Source organism: Parambassis ranga, chromosome 2 (assembly GCF_900634625.1).
Source record: "Parambassis ranga chromosome 2, fParRan2.1, whole genome shotgun sequence".
In the NCBI taxonomy this organism is placed as follows: Eukaryota; Metazoa; Chordata; class Actinopteri; family Ambassidae; genus Parambassis; species Parambassis ranga.
The window spans coordinates 503,724-526,357 of record NC_041023.1 but is presented as its reverse complement, the minus strand read 5'-3'; the positions used below and the strand labels follow the sequence as shown (position 1 = coordinate 526,357).

General features: G+C 52.5%; 2 protein-coding genes and 3 pseudogenes across 2 annotated transcripts; all 5 read left to right on the top strand.

Annotated features, from left to right (window-relative positions):
• Nucleotides 1-751: 751 nt before the first annotated feature.
• Nucleotides 752-4,040, top strand: LOC114431573 (histone-lysine N-methyltransferase SETDB2-like; annotated as a pseudogene).
• Nucleotides 4,041-4,432: 392 nt separating this feature from the next.
• Nucleotides 4,433-5,864, top strand: LOC114431566 (protein CREG1-like; annotated as a pseudogene).
• Nucleotides 5,865-9,285: 3,421 nt separating this feature from the next.
• Nucleotides 9,286-11,002, top strand: LOC114431559 (T-cell surface glycoprotein CD3 zeta chain-like). The gene is made up of 7 exons (XM_028399100.1): nt 9,286-9,369; nt 9,462-9,477; nt 9,593-9,654; nt 9,728-9,755; nt 9,836-9,906; nt 10,733-10,762; nt 10,836-11,002. The coding sequence occupies exons 1-7, from the start codon at nt 9,286-9,288 to the stop codon at nt 10,899-10,901; spliced, it is 357 nt and encodes a 118-aa protein (XP_028254901.1). The 3' UTR covers nt 10,902-11,002.
• Nucleotides 11,003-11,418: 416 nt separating this feature from the next.
• Nucleotides 11,419-13,828, top strand: LOC114432044 (dnaJ homolog subfamily C member 27-like). The gene is given in 8 exon segments (XM_028399813.1): nt 11,419-11,830; nt 12,283-12,365; nt 12,448-12,517; nt 12,587-12,751; nt 12,822-12,944; nt 13,026-13,039; nt 13,041-13,184; nt 13,272-13,828. Coding segments are annotated over 8 exon segments (819 nt in total). The 5' UTR covers nt 11,419-11,743; the 3' UTR covers nt 13,405-13,828.
• A 1,473-nt stretch (nt 13,829-15,301) lies between these two features.
• LOC114431552 (adenylate cyclase type 8-like) lies at nt 15,302-21,922 on the top strand (annotated as a pseudogene).
• The last annotated feature ends 712 nt before the right edge of the window (nt 21,923-22,634 follow it).

The following is a 22,634-nucleotide window of genomic DNA, read 5'->3' as shown; positions in this document are numbered from 1 at the left end:
CGGCATGGACATGGAGTCCGCCGCACACATCGCCCACAGTGCCTCGCTCACTGACCGCCGCGTCGCACACATCTCAACGGGTCACCTGAACTTCAGACAAATGGAGTGACAGCACGTCAGAGGGACAGCTCAGCCCTGATCCTGTCCCTCCTTGGTCCCCCTCATCATCTTATCTTCCTCCAGCTCCGCCTCTTCCTCTCTGGATCCATTCTTTTATTGTTATTTATCTTTGAGTGAGCTGAATCAGCTGAATCTGTCTCATGTTTTATGGATTGAATCCATATAATGCAGTCAATATAAACCTTGATCAGCCTATGAGTCAATAAACTGATCAAGAACTACACTGTGATCAAAGGTGTAATTCAAACATCTGGACTCTTCTTATAGGCACGGAATCTATTGATTATTGAGTTTTGATATGTTGCAGTTAAGAGTTCTCACCCTCGCAGCGCTCGCACTGACGCCGCTTCAGCTTGCGTAAGTTACGCCGGTTACAAACAGTCCAGGAAGTGGCTAACGTTAGCATGGAGAAGCTAACGTCATCACCTCCCGTTAGAACCGGCGTCAGCCCGTCTCAGCTGACACGCGGCCTCTGAAGACGTGTTGTTGTGCCGTCATGAAAACGGTTGCGGGACTTGTGCGGGTTTGTTTATGTTGACATCAGCGGGTTTGACAGTACGGTGGGCGAGGGAGGTCATTCAAAACGCGAACCGCCGGTGTGTTTTGTAACGGTCGATTTTAGACCCTGGGTTTAGACTGTCAGGAAGATGCCCGCAACACATTTAAGATGCCCGCGCAAGTCCTTCGATGTGATCGATCCATTTACGTTTAATGTAATGTGTTTATTTGACAAGAAACTCAACACAGTCAGTTTCAGTTACCTTTCCTGAATATGTTAAATAATATGCCTGGCAGACATGAATATGGCCATAAAAGCCCCTGACGTACGGCGGCCGTTCGGGTCCAATAAAGGCGAAGCTGTAAATCAGTTCAAACAGCAGCGCGGATGCGGAGTGAAGCTAAATGTTTGGGTTGTGTTTGTTGTGATTTACTGCTGTTAGCTGCGCCGTTAGCCTGAAGCAGCTAGCTTTGATCTGTGCTGAGAATGATGTTAGCTCCGACTACAACGAGCTAACAGCTAGCTGCTGCAGGGCTAGTTCACTAAGTAACCTGGTACACCTGGCTCTTTGTTGTTTAGCCTGCTGTTAGCAGAGCAGAGCTAGCTGACTGCTAGCTGCAGGCGGAAGCATCTATGATGAATGAAATGGGAGACTCGGTGGATTCACGAGAAGCAGGTGGGTATTAGCATGCAGCTAACCGGTGCTAATTCCTCTGTGTGTGTGGTCCTTGTTCAGCAGGTCTCAGTACGGTGGTCCCCTGTACCTACCTGGACCTACTCTGATGAGGGTGTGTGTGTGTGTTTCAGAGCGGGCCAAGGCGTTCTGGTCCGAGGAGGACGTGGAGCAGGTCTTCAGTGGGGTCTTCTTGTATCTGGATCACCTAAAAGGAGTCCTGAAGAGAAACACGGCCACGGACAGAGGTTCTGATCCGCCTGCATGCTGCTCTCTGTGACAGCCCTGATCTGACCTGTGTGTGTGTGTGTGTGTGTGTGTGTGTGTGTGTGTCAGAGTATGTTCAGGCCTTCAGGCTGCTGGAATCCTTAGGCTGCACTGGCTCGGCCTCTCCTCAGGACCAGGACTCCTCTGTGGTGCAGGTGGTGATTGGCTCAGGTAAGCTGAGGCTCAGCCTGATGTGTGTGTTTGTGTGTGTGAGGTCTGTGTAAGTGATGTTTTTTGTGTGTTTGTCCCTAGATGAGCTGCTGCCTGCCCCCTCCCCGCCCTTGCAGCTCTGCTGCGTCCTCCTGCTGGCAGAGAGGAGCTCCTGCCTCCTCTGACGCCGGTCCAGCGGCAGTACGAGCTACCACACCTGCAGGCAAGGTAAAAGACCACCACTCCTTCCTGTGATGATGTCATTATTTCAGACCTGACCTCATGGGTGGTTCCCACAGGTGGCCTGCCTGGTTTAACCCAGCATGCCCCAGTCGACACCTCTGTTCTGGGGTCAGAACCCGCTCAGGGTGCCGCTGCTCTGTCGCTTTAAAGAGGCTAAGCGGCCTGCCGATGATGTCACCGCCCAGAGTGGGCCTGGACCACGAGGAGGTGGAGGAAGATGAGGGCGGCTGGGATGTGGTTTACAAAGCGCCGTGTGGACTGAGCCTCCGAGACTACGAGGATGTGATGCGTTTCCTGTTGGCGACGGAGAGCTATGACGTCCTGCAGGTGAGCTGATGAGTGCTGATGACTGGACCTTCAAATAAAAAGCTGACCGCTGAAGGGAGTGCCTCCTCCTGCAGGTGGACTTCTTCACCTTCAACCCATCTGGTGCGGCTGGACCCCCCTCACACAGCGGGCCCTCGGCGCCCAGAGCAGGACCTGAGCCGGGGTTTTAGAGCCCACCCCAGTGGAGCTGTGCGTCGGGGAGGGTGGCGCCCGGCCCCAGACTTCCGTTACAGGAAAGACCGCTGGCCACATGGCTGTTTCCTGAGCCGGGACCCAGGTCTCTTAAGACCTGCTGTGACTGCACTGATGGGTGCAGCAGTGCAGAGCGCTGTGCCTGTGTCGCCATGACCACTGGAGGGCACCACTACAGCCACCACAGGCTGCTGGAGCCGGTCCCGTCCGGGTGAGCAGGAGTTTTGGTCTGAAAAGGAAACAGGAAGTTGGTTGCCTCTGTGTCTGACCTCTGCTCGTTGGCAGGCTGTTTGAATGTGGTCCGTGGTGCGGCTGTGACCGGGCACGCTGTCAGAACCAGCCTCGTCCAAAGGGGCATCAGAGTCCGCCTCCAGGTGTTCCAGACCGAGGACCGTGGCTGGGGCGTGCGGTGCCGTGACGACCTGGATGTGGGCACGTTTGTGTGCATTTACGCAGGTGAGACTTGGTGTCTGTGTCTAACGCCTCTGCACAGGGGGAGGAGCCTGATGTGGTCACATGATTGTTGTGTAGGTGTGGTGCTTCAGAGAGTCCTGACTCATGCTGAGCCGCCGCCCCCGAAGCTGACGCGCATCGACCTTCCGTCCGACGATGAGGTGGAGGTTGTCACCGAGTGGCTGGCCCCACCGGTGCTGGAGGGACGGAAGCGACCTGCTGGAGACGCCTCCGCCCACCTCGCCCCCCCTGCATGTCCCGGTGATTCAGAGACCGTCTGATGCTGCCGCCACGCCTCAGGACCGAGACAAGGTTTGAGACATCAGATGTGTGAGCTGCAGTTAGGGACAGGAAGTGAGAGTGTGATGTTGCTCTGTGTGCGCCTTGATCTTAATATTTTAATATTTCAGAAGGGTCTGAATAATAAAACCCTCTTTGTGTCCTCGGTTCAGACGGTGTTAGTCGGAGCTCCTCGGTCGAACGCCTCCTGCAGCAGGTACTGCAGAAATAATCTCACAGATTAAAGGTTCCACTCAGATTATAAAGTAAATAAAACAGTTGTCTCAGATTTGAAGGTGAGAACGGCAAGGCGGCGTCCCGGCACCAAGCTGAGTGTGAGGAGAGCGGCGGCGAAGGTTGAGGACGTTTGTTTTCTGGACGCCAGCAAGGAGGGAAACGTGAGCCGCTTCCTGAACGTACGTCAAACTTATTAACACTTTGTTAAACGTGTGACGCTCAGTGACGGTGCTCCGCCTGTGACTCCGCCCACAGCACAGCTGCCAGCCCAACCTCTTCATCCAGAACGTTTTCACGGACTCCCACGACCCCGGCTTCCCCGTCATCGCCTTCTTCACCAGCAGGTGAGGAGTCACAGTTCAGTGGTTGATGCCTGAGACCAAGAAGTGAAAGATGGCGTAGAAATAAAATATGGACTGTATTAAATATAAATAAATATCTGTACCAGGGCGCTGAAGGCCGGCACCGAGCTCACCTGGAACTACTCTGCAGACGCACACACCCCCATCGCAGCAGGAACAGGAAGTGCCCTGCCTGTGCCGTAGCGGTTCTTGTCAGGGGGCGGTTCACTGTGGAGGAGAAGCTGTGCGGCTCGTGTGAGGCCGGCGTGCAGTGACCGGCTGTGCAGTGACCGGCTGCAGGTCTCACACACCGTCTGATTGTTTTAATAAAATGTTTTTCTATAAAACCACGACTTTTATTCTGAAGGGTTGTGCATGTGGGTGCAGGGAGAATGAGATGGCTTTTATTTTGAAATATTGTGCCTGTAGAGTTAGAGGACTTTATTTGTTTAATGACTTTTCTGTTCAGGTCTTGCTGCCGTGGGTGACTGAGACGAATTTCGGCTTTTATTTTGAAATGAGGGTTTACCCTTCTTCTGTCGCTGCCTTCACGCTTTTATTTTGAAAATCCCGACCGGAAAGCCCCGTGTTGTTTATCTGTCCCCCTTTGGGCGTCGCAACCGACTGTCCTCCAAACCCTGACAACCGACCATGAGCGCTCCTCTGCGGCCCGCCTGTGCGCTCCTCCTCGGCCTCTTGGCTCTCCTCTCCCCGTGCTGCGACCTCCCGGTTTCCGGATCCATCCTCACGAACAGGTGGCTCGGGTCGCTCGCGTCATCGCCCACCGGTGTGACTGGGCCTCCATGGCCACCATCTCCAGCCACAGCCCGGTGGTGGGTCAGCCCTTCTCCACACGTGTTCTCGGTGAGCGACGGGCCGCCGGGCTCCAGCTCCGGGGTCCCCTACATGTATCTGACCCAAATGGAGATCTCCGTGCAGGACCTGCAGGTGAGCCGCTGCAGCGTCGAAGCTCCGGCGCTCAGTGTGAGCAGCAGCAGTTTTTACTGTGAGTGACTCAGCAGTTTGGGCTAACGTCACATGACCTATGACATGTGACGTTAGCCCAAACGGCAGAGGGTCTACAGAGATAAGAGGCAGTGATGGTCCTGTGGTCAGACCGTCTGGGCTGCCCGCGTCCATGACGGGTGTGTCACTGACAGGCATGTCACGTGACGGGTGTGTCTCCTCCCTGCAGTGTGAACCCGCAGGCGTCCCTGTCCATGTCTCTGGCTCAGACGGATTACTGCAGGCAGCAGGTCTTTGACCCTCAGAGTCCTCTCTGTGCCCACATCATCCTGTCTGGATCTGTGCTGCAGGTACACACACGCAGGACACACACAGACTCACACAGACACATACACACACGCAGGACACACACAGACTCACACAGACACATACACACACGCAGGACACGCACAGAGACACATACACAGTCAGACTCACACAGAGACACATACACACACACACAGAGACACACACACGCAGGACACACACAGAGACACACAGACACAGTCAGACTCACAAGAGACACATACACACACAGAGACACAGAGACACACACAAACAGACACATACTCACTCAGAGAGGAGACACAGAGACACATACACACACAGAGACACACACACACACAGAGACACTCACACACACAGAGACACTCACACACACAGAGACACTCACACACACAGAGACACTCACACACACACACACAGACACACACACACACACAGACACTCACACACAGAGACACTCACACACACACACACAGACACACACACACACACAGACACTCACACACACTCAGACACACTCACAGACACACACACACACACAGCCTCTGTATTCACTGACTCTCTGGTCGTCCAGGTGAACGGGTCGGAGGCGGACTTTGCAAAGAAGCTCTGTTCAGCCGGCACCCGGAGATGATCGACTGGCCGACGGACCACAACTGGTTCTTCTCCAAGTTCAACATCACACAGGTACAGACTCCACCTCTCTGCTGCTTTCAGCCAATCAGAGGGCAGGACATCACCCTGCTGCCTGTGTGTGTTTCAGGTGTGGGTGCTGGTTATTTTGGCGGGTTGAAGACCGTCGCTCCGGACAGAGTATTTCCAGGCGACGCCATACAGGAAGCACCACTGATGGTGAGCGCGCTCTGTAGCCTCCAACCTTTGAGGTGTGGTCACTGTTACAGTTGTCTGATTGGCTGAGAATGCTTCCTGTAGGAGGACACATCCAGTCTGTTCCTCTTCAGTTACAGTTGTTAAATGATTCTTATGAATGTATTTTTTACTTCAACTCTTTTTTAGAAGGACCAAGTCGTCTGAGGGCGTCCTCTTCAAGAGCTTCCTGTTTGGTTTGTGTGTTTGATTTAAAGAGTTTTATGAGGACTATAGAACGAACTCAAAGTATGAAAACATGTGAGTTTTTTGTTGCCAGCTGCAGTATTGGGCTCTGCCACTGAGGGAGCTGTTGGGCTGATGTTTGTGCTTTGTACAAAAACTGCACTTTATGAATGAAAACTTATAGTTTGAACACAAATCTCATGTTTTTAGTCACATGTTTGGACAGCCTGCATGAGGGGCGGGGCTTGGTTGGGGCGTGGGGGCGGGGCTTAGGACTGTGTGCCTTCAAAGCTTTTATACTCAGATGTTTATTTTTTGTGCCTGAAATATTTTTTTATGAATAAAGATTTGTGTTAAAAACAACAAGCTCCCGGCTCTGTGTACAGACGCCTGATGCTAACATGCTAACAGGCTAACATTCATCTGGATGAGATCAGAGAGCACCGCAAACAAAACAAAGATGGAGGATGATCACTTCATGCTGTCAGGGCTGCAGCTTAACAAATGCTAAGCTACAGCATTTCTTTCATTCTGTTCCTCAGCTGTAAGGACAGTGATGCCGAGAGGCTAACATTTTTAGCATTTCTGTATTAGCGTACAGCATATTAGCTAAAGTATGTCTCAGCTATGCAAACATGGAAATAAAGATGCTTTCATGTATGACTTCAGCTCAAAGATAAAGTGAATAAATGTCACAGGCAGATGCCAAACGAACATGTTTCTGTGTGTGTGTCTTTGTGTGTGTGTGTTTCTGTGGTGTGGGGAGATGGTTCTGAGAAGTGTTGTCGCGGCGTGTCACCTGCCGCTGCAGCTCCTCACCACTTCCTGTTCCAATTTCGAGTGAGCAGACTTCGGTCGAGGTTTCCGCTGCCACTGACAGCAGTTTGAAGAGACGCTTCAGGATGGAGCTGCAGACGGGACGCCCGGCATGCTGCTCCTCGCCGTGATGGTTCCCCGGCAGGTATGAGCGCCCTTCTTCTCTGTTTAACCCTGACGCAGAGGTTCAATAATGCGATTTATTGGAGCAGTGTGAGTTTAACCTTTGACCCCAGAAAAGTCTTCAAATGTAGCCGTGGAAACTCATCAAAGGTTAAAACGCAGACGTCTGCAGAACCTTCAGTTCAGCTAGCCGACACGTTGGATAGCGTCAAGACTAAAAAGGCGCCGACGTCCTCACCTCTGATCAGATTCAACAACACGCACCAAGAACAGGCAACGAAGTGTGTGTGCTAATGCTAGCCTTAAACTTTATTCCCTCCATGCTGTTAGAGCACGGAGTGTCTGAGCTCTGAGCCAATCAGAAGCTTTAAAAACACAACAAGGTTAAAAATGCTGCTCCTCAGACCCATAAAGTCCGGCGGACAGAGCAGCTCAAGGACAGTTTGTCCCCCACACAGCTCAGGACCACAAACACAACATGTTACAAAGACTGAGGCGTTCACAGAGCTACAGAGCCGAGGAGGGACGAGCGGCAACACAGTGAGTAAGGACTTACAGTCAGAGAGCAGCAGTTTCCATCTGTCACCACATTTATTACAAGGAAAACACACACGTGTGTGTTTGGAGTGAAGGAACAGAAGCTGCAGGGCTGCAGCAAGCCTTCCTAAGTGTGGGGGATGAGGTTTCGGGTGCGGGTATCTGATCAAGACTGCAGACTGAACGTACCGACTTACCAGGACATGAAGGGTTCTGCTTTCTGTCACTGTCAGTGCAGATCTTCCATGGTGGCAGCAGGTGGCTTCACTAACTCACTGTGATGCAGTGTTCTTACATTTCCTGCCTCACCTTCAGACCCGCTCCTTCCCAGACAGCGTCCTCTACACCAGATCCTCAGCTGCCTCCAGTCCTCCTAGATGTTGGTGAATGATTTATGCTTCGATCTTAACCTGCTGACTTGCCGGTTCGCTGTGATTGGCTGTAAGGCCTGTCACTCAAGCTGACGTGAGTGATGTGTGTTGCCTCCTGAGAGTCTTCTCTACCGCTCACGGCTGCGACGCCCATGAGAAGCTGTGATTTAACCCCCTCACTCAAACACAACAACAACAACACAACAACGCAACACACACTGATGTTACAGATTTAGGAGCAGGACAGAACTTGATGTCCTCTGAGTTTGATCTTTAGATCAATGTATGAGGGCTGTGTGGTTTCCATGACGACAGAAAGGTTAGAGGGTAAAGGGTTAACTTCTGGGAACACAACCTGAGCAGTTTTATGTTTGAAATATCCAAGGTGTGATGTCACAGCTCTGCACCAACCGCTGGCGCTTCGCAGCGTCTTCACACTGAGCTGATTGTTGGCGGGCCATGTTTGTTTCTAGAGATGGCGGGGAACTGCGGCGTCCTGGCCTCACGCTCACGTCACTCAGTGAGTCCTGTTTCCATGGAGACAGACAGCAGGTGGCGCTGCTGTGGGTGCAGCCCAGATGCCATCAGGTGCCAATAAGAGCCTGAAACATTGTGTATCTGTAGCGACAGCCAGCGAGGCGGCCATGTTTGTTTCTAGAGATGGAGGGAACTTGGCCTCACATGGTGTTTCTGTAGTGTCAGCCAGGGAGGCGGCCATGTTTGTGCAGAGCACTGTGTGTGTAGTGTGTGAAGCTGACATGTTCTCATCCGATTCAGCACCCACTGAAACCACACACACTTCCTGCTGCTTTATATTCAGCCCAACTATTTTTATCTGGCACCGAGCTGATTCTGATGTAACCTTAAATCTGGAGCAGGTCTACATCACTGTCACCGTTATGACAGCGCCGGCGAGGCGTGAGGTGACGCCACGCTTGTCTGAGGACAAAGTGATTGGATTCACTTAGTTATCAGAGGAGGAATCCTGAAGAGGCCGTTGAGAAGGACTTCCTGTGGAGATAAGGCTCAGAGCGCTGTCCACAAACTTCATGTCTGTATGAGCGTTTAGAAGAGGACAGTACTGTGAGTGTTTTCTTTGTGAGACGAGGAGGTTTCACTGGACCACACACACACACCTGGCAGTGGTGTGAGCCACAGCGAGGCTGCAGCTGAGAAAACCGCCAACTTCCTCACACATGAAAGTGTGTCGACCGCTTCGTTGAAAGACTCACACTGACACACCACACACAACAACACAAGTCGTGGAAATCCTGTGTGTGATGTTTCACACAGAGGCCCTGGTGGCTGGCCCTAATGACCCCCGGCTGTCGTTACATCCTGGACGGCTTCCTCGGCCTGTACGGCCTCATCTCACCGGCAATGTTCATCAAGGAGAAGGTGAGCTGATTGATCAGCGATCAGCTGGATGATTGATCCGTCAGAGATGAGCGGCTGTCTGTCAGAGTCCTGATTTCTGTTTCTGTCTGTAGTTCTTCAGTGAGCAAAGTGAAAGGAGGAGGAGGAGGAGAGGAGAGCTGTACACCGTGAGTGTCTGTTCACTGATGAAGACTCACTGATGAAGGCTCACTGAACCTCTGACCTGTTGTCACCTGTGTGTTAGGACCTGAGGAACCGGGTGGTGCCGACTACGCCCCGCTGGTGAGAGACCCAGAGAGAGGAAGGGTGAGTGTGTTGTGATGTCACTGCAGCACCTTCACAGCTGACCTGCTGCTGACCCGTCTGTTCTGTTCTATAGAACCGCCAGGGTGCCCGAATGACGACCCGTACACGGTAACACACCCACAGCACCTTAGTCAACATGCACACAGAGCGTTGTGTTGGCTGCAGCTGTGTGTCTGAACAGTGTGTGTCTTTACATCAGGACCTGAGCAACGCACAGACGGAGAATACAAAGAGCTTCCTGCCAGGAGAGAGGTGAGGCCGTCTGTTGTTGTTTACCTAACCTCTGCTGTTGTTGTTGTTGCTACCCTGACCTCTGCTGTTGTTGTTGTTGTTTACCTAACCTCTGCTGTTTGTTGTTACCTAACCTCTGCTGTTGTCTGTTGTTGCTTACCTGACCCTCTGCTGTTGTTGTTGTTTACCTAACCTCTGCTGTTGTTGTTGTTTACCTAACCTCTGCTGTTGTGTTGCTTACCTAACCTCTGCTGTGTTGTTGTTGCTTACCCTACACCCTCTGCTGTTGTTGTTGTTTACTAACCTCTGCTGTTGTTGTTGTTTACCTAACCTCTGGCTGTTGATGTGCTTACCTGACCTCTGCTGTGTTGTTGTTGCTTACCTGACCTCTGCTGTTGTTGTGTTGTTTACCTAACTCTGTGTTGTTGTTTGTGTTTACCTAACCTCTGTGCGGTTGTTCTTGTTACATAACCTCTGCTGTTGTTGTTTGTTGTTGTTTACATAACCTCTGCTGTTGTTGGTTTGATGTTGTTTACATGACCTCTGCTGTTGTTGTTGTTTACCTAACCTGCTGTTATTGTTTGTTGTTGTTTACATGACATCTGTTGCTGTTGTTGTTTACCTAACCTCTGCTGTGGTTGTTTGTTGTTGTTTACCTAACCTCTGCTGTCGCTGTTCACCTGACCTCTTCTGTTGTTGTTGTTTACCTGACCTCTTCTGTTGTTGTTGTTTACCTGACCTCTGCTGTGGTTGTTTGTTGTTGTTGTTTACTTAACCTCTGCTGTTGCTGTTTACCTGACCTCTTCTGTTGTTGTTTACCTAACCTCTGCTGTGCTGGTTTGCGCAGCGTCAGAGGAAGAACGATCAGGTGTACCAGGTGAGCTGCACTCCTTAGTTCGGTCATGTGACCTCCATCAGGACAGAGTCTCACGTACCGTTTGTCTCTTCAGGGTCTGAGCGCCGCCACCAGGGACACCTACGACTCCCTCCAGATGCAGCCACTTCCGCCTCGCTAACAGCTGCTAACGGGGGCTAACAGGCTCCGCCTGCTCACAGCTGATTGGTCAGTAGTGTGACAGGCTGCTGATGGTTTGACAGCTCTTTACTTTTTAATCCAAAATATGCTTTAATATGACCACAGACTTAATGCATTTATGAATACCCGCTCTGGTGTTGAACCTTCTAGGCCTCCGTACTGCAGCTTCCTTTGTCCTGCTGTGTTTTATTTTGATGAGCTCGCTGCTTTTCTTCTATTGTTTTCCTGATGATTTTATTTTGAAAGTATTTTCAGCGATATCTGATGTTTTCCTGAGAATTTGTGTGCGTCACTGTGACGTCACTGTAACAGTCCTTTTTCATTAATAAATTCAGTTAGAGGTGTTTTATTTGCTCGGTGTTTTTCTTCCTTTAAAGTATTTCTCTTTGTCTATAATTAACTCATCGTTTCATGTATTTTAGGTGTTTAAAGGGTTCAGATTTATTTTGGAATATTATTACGGTAACGTCGTCTTATTTTGAAAAGAATCAGCGGAAGTGCTTTTAGCAGCTAAGCTCAAGCAGCCGGTTAGCATCCAGGCTATGAAGACAGCGGGCTTGTCCGGTGTCTGCTGTGTGTCACTGTGGCAGCAAACCCGAAGTGTTAGCATCATGCTAAAGTAAAGAAATGCGCTATGATTAATTAACTACATAACAGCCTGCTTTAGCGCCGAGCTAATCAGTAGCCCCTGTGCTAACGGCTAGTTAGCCGCGTTAGCCTCGCTGCTACCAACAACAACAACAGCAGCAGCAGCAGCAGCTGTCAGTACCTGCGCTCCGTCCGCGGCCCCGCACACCTGCACCGCACTTCACGCGAGTCCAGATGGAGACGAACGCGCCGAAGAGACGGGACAACAAGAAGTCTCTGCGGGTCAAAGTCATCAGCCTGGGCAACGCCGAGGTCGGAAAGGTGAGCGGCCCGGAGCTTCTTTCAGACCAAAGACCGCTGGAGTCTGGCGGGCTGAGGAGGAGACGCTGCCCGCTGTAATGAGCTGCACCGCCGGCCCACATTCAGCGATATGTGACGGTCAAACACCCAGAAAGAAGGGTCCAACCTTTTACACCAAACCCTTTAACGCGGGTTATTTCAGCTGCTTGATGATCCCGCTCTGATTTACGCTGTTAGACCTGAGACCAGGCTCCATTTAAAATCTGTACTTTTATTGTTTTCTAACTCTACTGATAATCCAACATCCGTGGATACATCTTCAAAGATGGCGGCTTTCTGTAAAACACGGCTTGTGTTTTATTTGAATTAAATAAATGAACGTCTCATCAGGGAGAGCAACAGCTGTGGGGAAGTGTGTGGAAATGACGTCATATTCCAGGAGTCTGGTGCTGATGCTGTGCTCTCTCCCTCAGAGCTGCATCATCAAACGCTACTGCGAGAAGAGGTTTGTTCCAAAGTATCTGGCAACCATCGGCATCGACTACGGCGTCACTAAGTGAGTTCTCTGCACGCTGCTGCGTGGGTGTGTGAGGTGTGTGTGCCTCACAGTGACTGTGTGTGTGTGTGTGGTTCATCAGGGTGCAGGTCCGCGACAGAGAGATAAAGGTGAACATCTTCGACATGGCCGGCCACCCCTTCTTCTACGAGGTGAGTGTGCTGTAATGTGTGATGAAGCCAGTGGGCGGCGCCGCTGCAGCCTGTCTGTGCTGCTTTCAGGTGCGGAATGAGTTCTACAAGGACAGCCAGGGCGTGCTGCTGGTGTACGACGTCGGCCTCAGGGAGAGCTTCGACGCACTCGACAGCTGGCTCGGCGAGATGAAGCAGGAAATGGGCTCCCAGGCCAACATGGACAGCATCGTGTTCGTCGTCTGTGCCAATAAGGTCAGAGCAGTTGCAGCTCCACCAATCAGGTGCCGTGTGTCTTTTTTAACTCACGTGTGGTTCTGAGCAGGTGGACCTAACAAAGCGCCGCGTGGTGGACGAGGGCGAGGGGCGTCTGTGGGCGGAGTCCAGAGGCTTCCATTACTTTGAGACGTCGGCACAGAGCGGAGAGGGCATCAGCGAGATGTTTCAGGTACCTGTCCTGCACATGCTCAGTGGGTGTTCTGTGAGGAGGCGGGCTCCTGTGAAGGTCCTGTCCTTCCTGTGCCCGCAGGCGTTCTTCTCCCCATCCCGATATGTGTGAGAATGGCGGCAAGCGCCCGGTGTCAGAGGTCAGCGTGGGCTTCACCAAAGAGCAGGCCGACACCATCCGACGCATCCGCAACAGCAAGGACTCATGGGACATGTTGGGCGTCAAGCCTGGGGCCACGCGGTGAGTATGTCAGCGGTGCCTGAAGCATCACGCTAAATATGCCACATGACAGAACAGTCTCTCACCTGAGTGTGTTTCCTGCTTCAGGGAGGAAGTAAACAAGGCGTACAGGAAGCTGGCCGTCCTTCTGCACCCGGACAAATGCGTCGCCCCCGGCAGCGAGGACGCCTTCAAGGCTGTGGTGAACGCCCGCACCTCACTGCTGAAGAACATTAAATAACACACACACACACGCCTGGACCTGCTGCCAGGACTGGACTGACCAATGACACGCAGGCGTACAGACAGTGTTTATTTATTTATTTGTATGTCATCTGTGCCATGTTGCTCGCCTCCGTGCTGTTTACCAACCTGACGCTCAGTTTACACAGTTAAACTTATCTGTGAGAGAGAGAGAGAGAGAGAGAAGCAGTGTTGGGTCAAAGGTCAGTGTATAATCAAGATGTGATGTCATCAATATGCATGTTGAACGTTGATACGCGATGAGGCCGAACCTGCCAATCAGCCTGACTTCCTGTTTGACTCGGTCGGGACCAATCAGCTGCTGTTTTACTAGAAGCGTTAGCATCGTTAGCTTCTTTCAGAGTTCTGCAGTGTTGGTTCCCTCACCCAGCTTCAGTTTCTGATCTGTTCCTGAGGTTTGTTTTCATGTCTTCCCTTGTCTCCTTATTCCCTTGTCTCCTTGTTGCCTTGCCCCGTGTCTCCTTGCCCCCTTGTCTCCTTGTTCCCTCTAGGGATGTGCTTACTCCTACACTGCACTGTTATTTTATTCCTTGTGGCCTTTCCTGTGTCATTTGTTCCTGTTCCTTATGTAACGGGTTCCCTCGCTTCCGGCTGGTTCCCTCTGACTGAGGCCGTCTTCTGTCCAACAGGCTGGACTCGTCTGTCCTTTTGCGTCCCTCAGATGTCCTGTGTGCTGTCTTCCTTTCTGTTTCTGCTCACTCCTGCCGACCTGCTCCCTGACCGCTCCTGTGCATGATGCTCTGTGTGCACGTCCGCGTCTTCTGTCCTCCTGTCAGGACCGTTGCTGGTTTCTGTCTCCAGATGAAGGTTTCACAAGTCCAGCTGAACGAACCATGTGATGCTTACAGACCATGTCCTCATAGTTTTATATTTTTACACGTGTGTGTCCACAGGAACCAATAACACACAGCCCTGTCACCTTCTGTGGTTTTTACCGGCACACTGGAATAAAACATGTGCTCATAAAATATGAGGAGGATCAGGGACACGTTAATGACACGTGTGTGTGTGTGTGTGTGTCGGCTGCTCCTTACAGTTAAAGACAACATGGATGAACATGAAACACAACTGAATAACACCAGTTTCATTCAGTGTATTTCAGGAAGTGTTTTTTTGTACAGTGTATGGTCACAGTGCAGGTTTACAGTCGCTCTGATTGGATAATCAATCAAGTCCACACAACACACACACGGTTTTATGTTTTTTGCGTGACGAAGTCATTTTACCACTCGAAGGCCGAAGCACTCGTGACTCCTGATGATGCGTTTCCTGTCACGCTCAGAAGCAGAAGAGATGAGAGCGAGAGATTTCATGCATGTTAGTGAGGACCGGTCACATGACCTCACAGTGTGTCAGTGAGGTTCAATAAAAGGCAAACTCATGTTGGTTCCTGTGGTTATTCTACCCACAACCCCCTGCTGCACCATGTGACCAGTCCTGTCAGGAGTGTCCCCCCCCCGCCTCTGGAAACCGGAGGGTCACCTGACTTCCTGCTGTCCTTGTTTGAAAGAGCTTCTTCTTCTCTGCTTGATGTTCCAGCTTCATGAAAACCTGACCTGGTTGGAGGGCTGCCACATCCCATCATGCACCTGCACACACTCACAGGTTAATCTGTCTGTTAACGAGTCTCTGTCAGAGCTTCCTGCTGAGATTAACCGTCAGACATCAGAGCTCCTTCTCCGACTGCGCCGCTTGTTGTTCTTCTTCTTCTTTTAGATACAGGACGACCTGCAGGGAGCCGAGGCGACCACCTGACCCCACCCGGCCAGATGATCCTGAGTCAGGACGCAGACCCGCAGACTGACGGAGGGCAGAGACAGGGAGGAGAGAGGCGGAGCAGGTGGACACACACACACACAAGTGTGGTAGGTTGGATGGTTTTCTACCTGACGTTAGAACAGTACAGGAAAGTATGAATAACTTTATTATATAACTCACACTTTCAAACGCTTCACAATGCAAACATCCAAACTAGAGCAGTGACTCTCATTATTGACCTACAAACAGCCAATCAGGACGGCAGCGTGTCATCAGCTCCTCCTGCTGTCGATGGTTTTCTTCTTCTCATCCCTCCGACGCTGCAGCCTGACTGGATAGACCTGACCACCCCGCCGCCGTGAGCTCAGACCAGCTGCTCTCTGATGAAACGTCCGGCCTGACAGCCTGAACGCTCCAGAGAAAGTCAGTAAAGACGCCAGCTGTTGTGTCAGTGAGTCACCTTCCTGTTCTGCTGTCTCACACTAACTGTCCTCCACCAATCAGTTCACAGAGGAGGCGGGGCTCCCTGCCCTGGTTGACCATGGATGTGCAGGGACAGTGACAGCGAAGGCAGCGCGGCAGGTCAGTGACCTCACTGTCAGTACAGGTGTAAGCCCCGCCCCCAGCCTGCACAGGAAGCAGCTGTTGTGCGGAACCCGTCAGGAACATCATCGACCAGCAGCACCTGTACTCGCTGAGGCTCGCCGGCGCCTGGACAGAGGGCGGCACTGCATCCACCGTCACCGACGCCTACATCGCTGACATCAACAGGGGTCACGCCGTTTACGTCTTGATCCGTCTTGAGTTAAAGTTCAGTGCTGACGGCTCTCCGTGCTCCTACAGCAGATCCGTAACAAGGCCTCTCGTGGAGCGTTTTTGGCAGAAGCGGCGTTCATGCTGCGGCTCGTATCCACCCGGTGACCCCGAAGATCACCGAGGTCCAGCAGTCCAAGGCACGACTCAGCGGGCGATGCTGAATTGTTTGTGTCGTCCGGATCGACCTGCACGGCGTCTTCATTCCCACGCTGCATCCACACGTTCAAGTACAGGCCGGAGCTCCTTGAACCTTCCGATAAGTCTTTGATGTTGTTTCTCTCGTGAAGTGTCTGATCCCCCTCGAACCCGTCAGGTCCGCCGACTTGGAGCAGCTTTACCAGAAGTTTTCCTCCACTCAGAGAAGAACCTCGGTCGTCACCAATGTCATCGACATCCTGTCTCGCCTGCTGGTCTCGCTGCTAACACGGCCGCTGTGCCAGGGGGCGTTGTCTGCGATTGGCTGGCCGGCCTGTCAGTCACCCTGTGGGCGGGAATCTGCCTGTTGGCACTGAGCAGAAAGGAGGTGATGTCATCGCCACAGTGGCTCAGGTATGCTGGAGGTGGTGGCGCCGCTGGGTGTCAGTCCAGAATCAGCGGGCTCCCGCCTCACGTGTCCGTCCTCCTCAGGCACCTGGCGGCGGTCACCTGGCTGTCTCAGACCATCCAGGTGCTGGCGGGCGTGTTCTACTGGGCAGAGAGCGATCACTCCTGGTACGTCTTCTTCACTCTCTTCTCTACCTACACTCTGCTGCCCCTCCCCCTCCTCTGGTCTATCGTCGCTGGGGCAACCACCTCCACTCTGCACCTCCTGCTGGACGTCTGCTGTCACTACAGTGACCACACCTACATCAGAAAGGTCAGGACCCTGCCTTCCTCCTTCCTCTCTGTCGCTGTCCCCGTGGAGGGTGACATCACTGTGTGGTTGTTGTCTAGGTGCTGTCCAAGGCCCTGCTGTACCTGCCATGAAACACAGCCGGGCTCTTCATCACTACCTGTCCGATCGCCACTCAAGCGCCAAGCCTTCCTGGAGACCCGGCGCTGCATCGGGGACGAGTCCGTCTTGAGAGAGAGAACCACAGACAGGTAGTGTGAGGTGTTACTGCCGCCCCAGCGCTGACCTCCGTGATGATGAACACGGAGTCATTTCTGTCGCCAGGAGCGCCTGGTGATGTCCATCCTGCCCCGCTTCCTGGTTCTGGAGATGATCGCCGACATGACCACCTTGGACGAGTATCTGGCTCAGCAGTTCCACAAGATCTACATCCACCAGTACAAAGACGTCAGGTAAACAACTTCGCATGTTACTGCGACCTGTAACCATGGAAACCATCAGGTCTAACGGTCGGCTCGGTCTCTCTGCAGCATCCTGTTCGCTGACATCATCGGCTTCACGTCTCTGTCTTTGATCCTTTCAGCTCAGGAACTGGTTAAAACGCTCAACGAGCTCTTTGGACGCTTCGACAGGCTGGCTGAGGTCAGACCCACAAACATTACTGTGATGACCCTCACCAACCCCAGCCTGACCCGATGCCTGTGTGTGTGTGTGTGTGTAGGAGCACCAGTGTTTGCGCATTAAGATCCTGGGTGACTGTTACTACTGTGTGTCTGGAGTCCCGGAGCCTCAGCGAGGACATGCCCGCTGCTGTGTGGAGATGGGCCTCAGCATGATCAACACCATACGGTACACACACACACACACACACTCACAGTCATCAGGTCGGGTTGTGAGGGTCCTTGTCGTCACGGTGTTGCAGGTACATTCGTCGCGAGCTGCAGCAGGAAGTGGACATGCGGATCGGCGTCCACTCGGGCTCGGTGCTGTGTGGTGTCTTGGGCCTCCAGAAGTGGCAGTTTGACATCTGGAGCTGGGACGTGGACATCGCCAACAGCCTGGAGGCCGCCGGCGTGCCGGGGTCAGGCTCCTGCGTACTTCACGTCAGCAGTAACACAACAACACACTAACACCATGACCAACACTTCTGAATCCTCAGGCGGATCCACGTCTCCCGGGCCACTCTGGACTGTCTGGACGGCATGTACGAGGCGGAGGCGGGCCGTGGAAAGGAGCGCAACGAGTTTCTCCGGAAACATAACATCGACACCTTCCTGATCCGCTCGGCACTGCAGGAGGAGGCGGAGCCCCCGAAGGTGCGACGTCCGAGTTACGAGGAGACGACGACGTGGAGCGCGGAGCTACCCTTCGGAGACATCCTGGGGATGAACTTTGTGAGGACAACACCCGGTACAGAGACCTGTGGAGGGATGTCCGTGACCCCTGACCTTTTCTTTCACTCTTTAGATACTCGCCACCTTCACCAATGGCTCCCTGACTCAGCTGCCCAATCAGATTGCAGCCCAGCGGTCAGGGTCACGTGAAGTGAACAAGAGGATCCGTCAGGCCATGGAGGTTCGGAGCAGCGAGCGGATGAGGAACGAGCACATCACCACCTTCACTCAGGTTTTCAAGGACCCCAACATCGAGGGAAAGGTACGGACTCCTGGGGGGCGGGACTTGGCCTCAGGTGTTCGGTTAATCCTGTCTTTGTCTGTCAGTTCTCGCAGATGAGAGACGAAGTCTTCAAGTCCAATATGGTGTGTTCCTTCATCCTGCTGCTGCTGCTGATGGCCGTCCAGGTGCTGATTCCCGCCCCCAGGTACGCCTGTCCCCTCACCTGTCCACCTGTCCCATCCACCTCCCCGCCATCCTTAAATCCCGCTCTCCCGCTGTCCAGGTTGTGTCCGATGGTGGTTCAGTTTGTGCTCAGCAGCTCTGTGTACTTCCTGCTCCTGCTGCTGACTCTGGGGGAGGAGTTTAAGCATTGTCCCGCCCCCCTGCAGTCACTTTGCTGCTGGATCCATGAGGACAAGAACGTCCGCACGCTGCTCACACTCACCGCCATAGCTGTCAACTTTGGCGTCGCCTCTGCAGACATCGTAAGTCCGACGTCTGTCTGTCAGGCTGCTCGTGGCGGCGCCTCTTTGAACATCTTCTTTCCTTCCAGTTGTGGTGCGACTTGTCTGAGTCCCCGCTGGCTCCGCCCACTTCTGCCTGGTTCAACCTCAACATCTGCACACACTCCGAGGTGAGCGTAGAACCGCACCCAGCCTGCACACCAGCCGCGCCTCGTAACCCCGTCCTCCTTCTGTACAGTATATGATGCTGAGCGGCGTCGTTGCCATGGTTACATGCGCGGTCTTCCTCAGGCTGAGCTGCATGCTGCAGCTGGTCATCCTCCTGCTGGCCGCCGCCTTCTACACTTACGTGATAGAGACGCACAGGTAGGTGGGAGGGTTGCTGGCGGGCAGCGGAGCGGTGTGAACGCAGCTTTGTGTTCCAGGTCCCAGCAGCTGTGCAGGCGCGGCGTCTGCGTCGTCCTCATGCTCATGTTCCTGATGGCGGTCTACAACAGCAGACAGGTGAGACGTCCTCCTCACACCTGAAGGCTCTCTCCGGCTCCCTCCTCACCGCTCTGTTCGTTGGTAGATGGAGCGACGGTTGCGGCTGGACTTCCTGTGGCGCCTGCAGGCGCGGAGGGAGTGGAGGACAGGAAGGAGCTGAGGGAGCACAACGAGTTCGGCTGCTGCTCAACATCCTGCCCGCCCACGTCGCCCAGCACTTCCTGCAGAGAGAACCCATGATGAGGTACTGCCGAGTTGTGAGTGTGTAGCGTGTGCACACACACACACACTCACTGTGTGTGTGTGTCCCTCAGGAGCTGTACTCACAGTCATACGAGCGAGTCGGCGTCCTCTTCGCTTCACTGCCCGGATTCTCAGACTTCTTCGAGCAGAAGAGGGCTCTTCATCAGCACTCGAGTGTCTCCGCCTCCTCAATCACATCATCAGCGAGTTTGACGAGGTCACACACCCTCACACACACACACACACCCTCACACACAGTGAACAGAGGTCTGACGTCTGTGTCTGTGAGCAGCTGCTGGATGAGTGTTACTTCCAGGAGGTGGAGAAGATTAAAACCATCGGCAGCTCCTACATGGCGGCGTCCGGCCTCTCTCCTGACAGACAGGTCAGACCTGGTGGTCATGTGACTCACGCTTTATTCAAAGGTGAAGGGATGTAGCTGTATGTGTGTGTGTCTGTGTGTGTGTGTGTTTAGGAGTGTGAGGACGGCTGGCATCACCTCAGCGAGTTGGTTCTGTTCGCTCTGGCCATGCAGGAAACCCTGAAACACATCAACACACAGACAGGAAACAACTTCCAGCTGCGCCTGGGTGTGTACGCACACACAGACACACACAGACAGACACACACAGACACACACAGACAGACAGACACAGACACACACAGACACACACACACACACACACACACAGACACACACAGACACACACAGACACACACACACACTAAGACACATACACAGACACACACACAGACAGACACACACACAGACACACACACACTAAGACACACATACACAGACACACACACACAGACACACAGACACACATACACAGACACACACACTAAGACACACATACACAGACACACACACACACAGACACACACACACACACACACTAAGACACACATACACAGACACACACACACACTAAGACACACATACACAGACACACAGACACACACACACACATACACACACACAGACACACACAGACAGAGACACATGCACACACACTCACAGACACAGACACACACACAGACACACAGACACACACACAGACACCACACACACACACACACACACAGACACACACACACACACACAGACACACACACACACACAGACACACACACACACACATACACACACACAGACACACACACAGACAGAGACACTGCACAACACTCACAGACACAGACACACACACACACACATACACACACACAGACACACACACAGACAGAGACACATGCACACACACTCACAGACACAGACACACACACAGACACACAGACACACACACACAGACACACAGACACACACAGACACACACAGACACACACACACACACAGACACACACACACACAGACACACACAGACACAGATTGAATCCTTTGTATTCATACGGTCTTGGACCCACAGGCCTCGCTCATGGCCCTGTCATAGCAGGCGTGATCGGCGCCACCAAACCTCAGTATGACATCTGGGGGGCGACGGTGAACATGGCGAGCAGGATGGAGAGCACGGGGGTCAGCGGGCGGATCCAGGTGAGCTCACCTGTTTGTTTGTTTGTTTGTTTGTTTGTTTGCTGTATGGTGTCATCTCGTCATCAGGTCCCAGAATCCACCAGCTGCATCCTGGTGGGGCGGGGCTTCCTGCGACAGCTCAGAGGACACATCTACGTCAAAGGCATCAGCGAGCGTCACGGGAAGGTGAGCGCCGCACGGCGAGCTGCTTCAAAGTGCTGATGGTGGATTCATGAGAACTCTTCCACAGGTCTGCACGTATTTTGTGAGCAGCAAGGATGAGCGGTCCAGCTTCGTGGAGCGCGGCGGTGGGCGGGACTTCGGCCTGAGCAGGAACACTCTTGGAGCGGTAGTCTTCAGTCTGGTCCAGGCCAGGAAGCGGGAGAAGCTGAGGGAGGAGAACGGAGGCTTCCACCTGGTGGAGGCGTCCTAACAGCACCCTGTTTGCTTGTGAGGGTGAGGTAAGGCACAGGACCCGAAGCAAATACTGCAGCTCCCAGAATGCTTTGTGGGAGCAGCAGAATTCCCCGTGAGCACTTCGTGTTTGTTGGTGTTACGTCCAGAAAGACATCAGAGATCACTGAGAGACTGAAGACACATCACACCAGACAGCTTCTGAACAACTGTATTCTGGAGGAGCTGATGATGTCATCAGGAAGTGGAGGGTCTGGACAGCTGTGTCTCTGTCCTCAGTGAGACCCACACATACATAAAGAGGGTTATATCACTGCGACCTGGTATTACATCTACTGACCACCAGGTGGAGTCGTCTCCACAGCACACTGGAATTCTTCATGTATTAACCCGAGCGTAGCAGAGAACTAAATAAACCTGTTTTCCACAGTTTGTTTGTTTGTTCGTTTGATTGTTGTCCTCAGGTATCAGCAACACTGACGCTAACAAATAGAAGCTAAAGCTAACACAAAATGCTACAGCTAGCAGTGTGTGTGTGTGTGTGAGTGAGTGTGTGTGTGTATGTTTGTGTGCGTGTGTGCACGTGTATTGTATATGTTTGTGTATTTTTGTGTGTGTGTGTGTTTGTTTGTGTGTATATTTGTATGTGTGTATGTTTGTGTGTGTGTGTGTTTGTGTGTGTGTGTGTGTTGTGTGTGTCTCGGTGTGTTTGTGTGTGTGTGTTTCTGTGTGTGTGTGTGTGTATGTTTGTGTGTGTTTGTGTGTCTGTGTGTGTGTGTATGTGTTGTGTGTCTGTGGGTGTGTGTGTTGTGTGTGTGTGTCCCTGGAGGATCAGCTCATATTGTCTTCATCATGTTTGTTCTACAGAACATTCTTATTGATTGAGAAGATTGTCGATCATTTGTGATGTGTAGTGATGTTGTTGTGATGTATAGTGATGTTGTGATGTGTAGTGATGTGTAGTGATGTTGTAGTGATGTGTTGTGATGTGTAGTGATGTTGTAGTGATGTTGTAGTGATGTTGTTGTGATGTGTAGTGTTGTGTA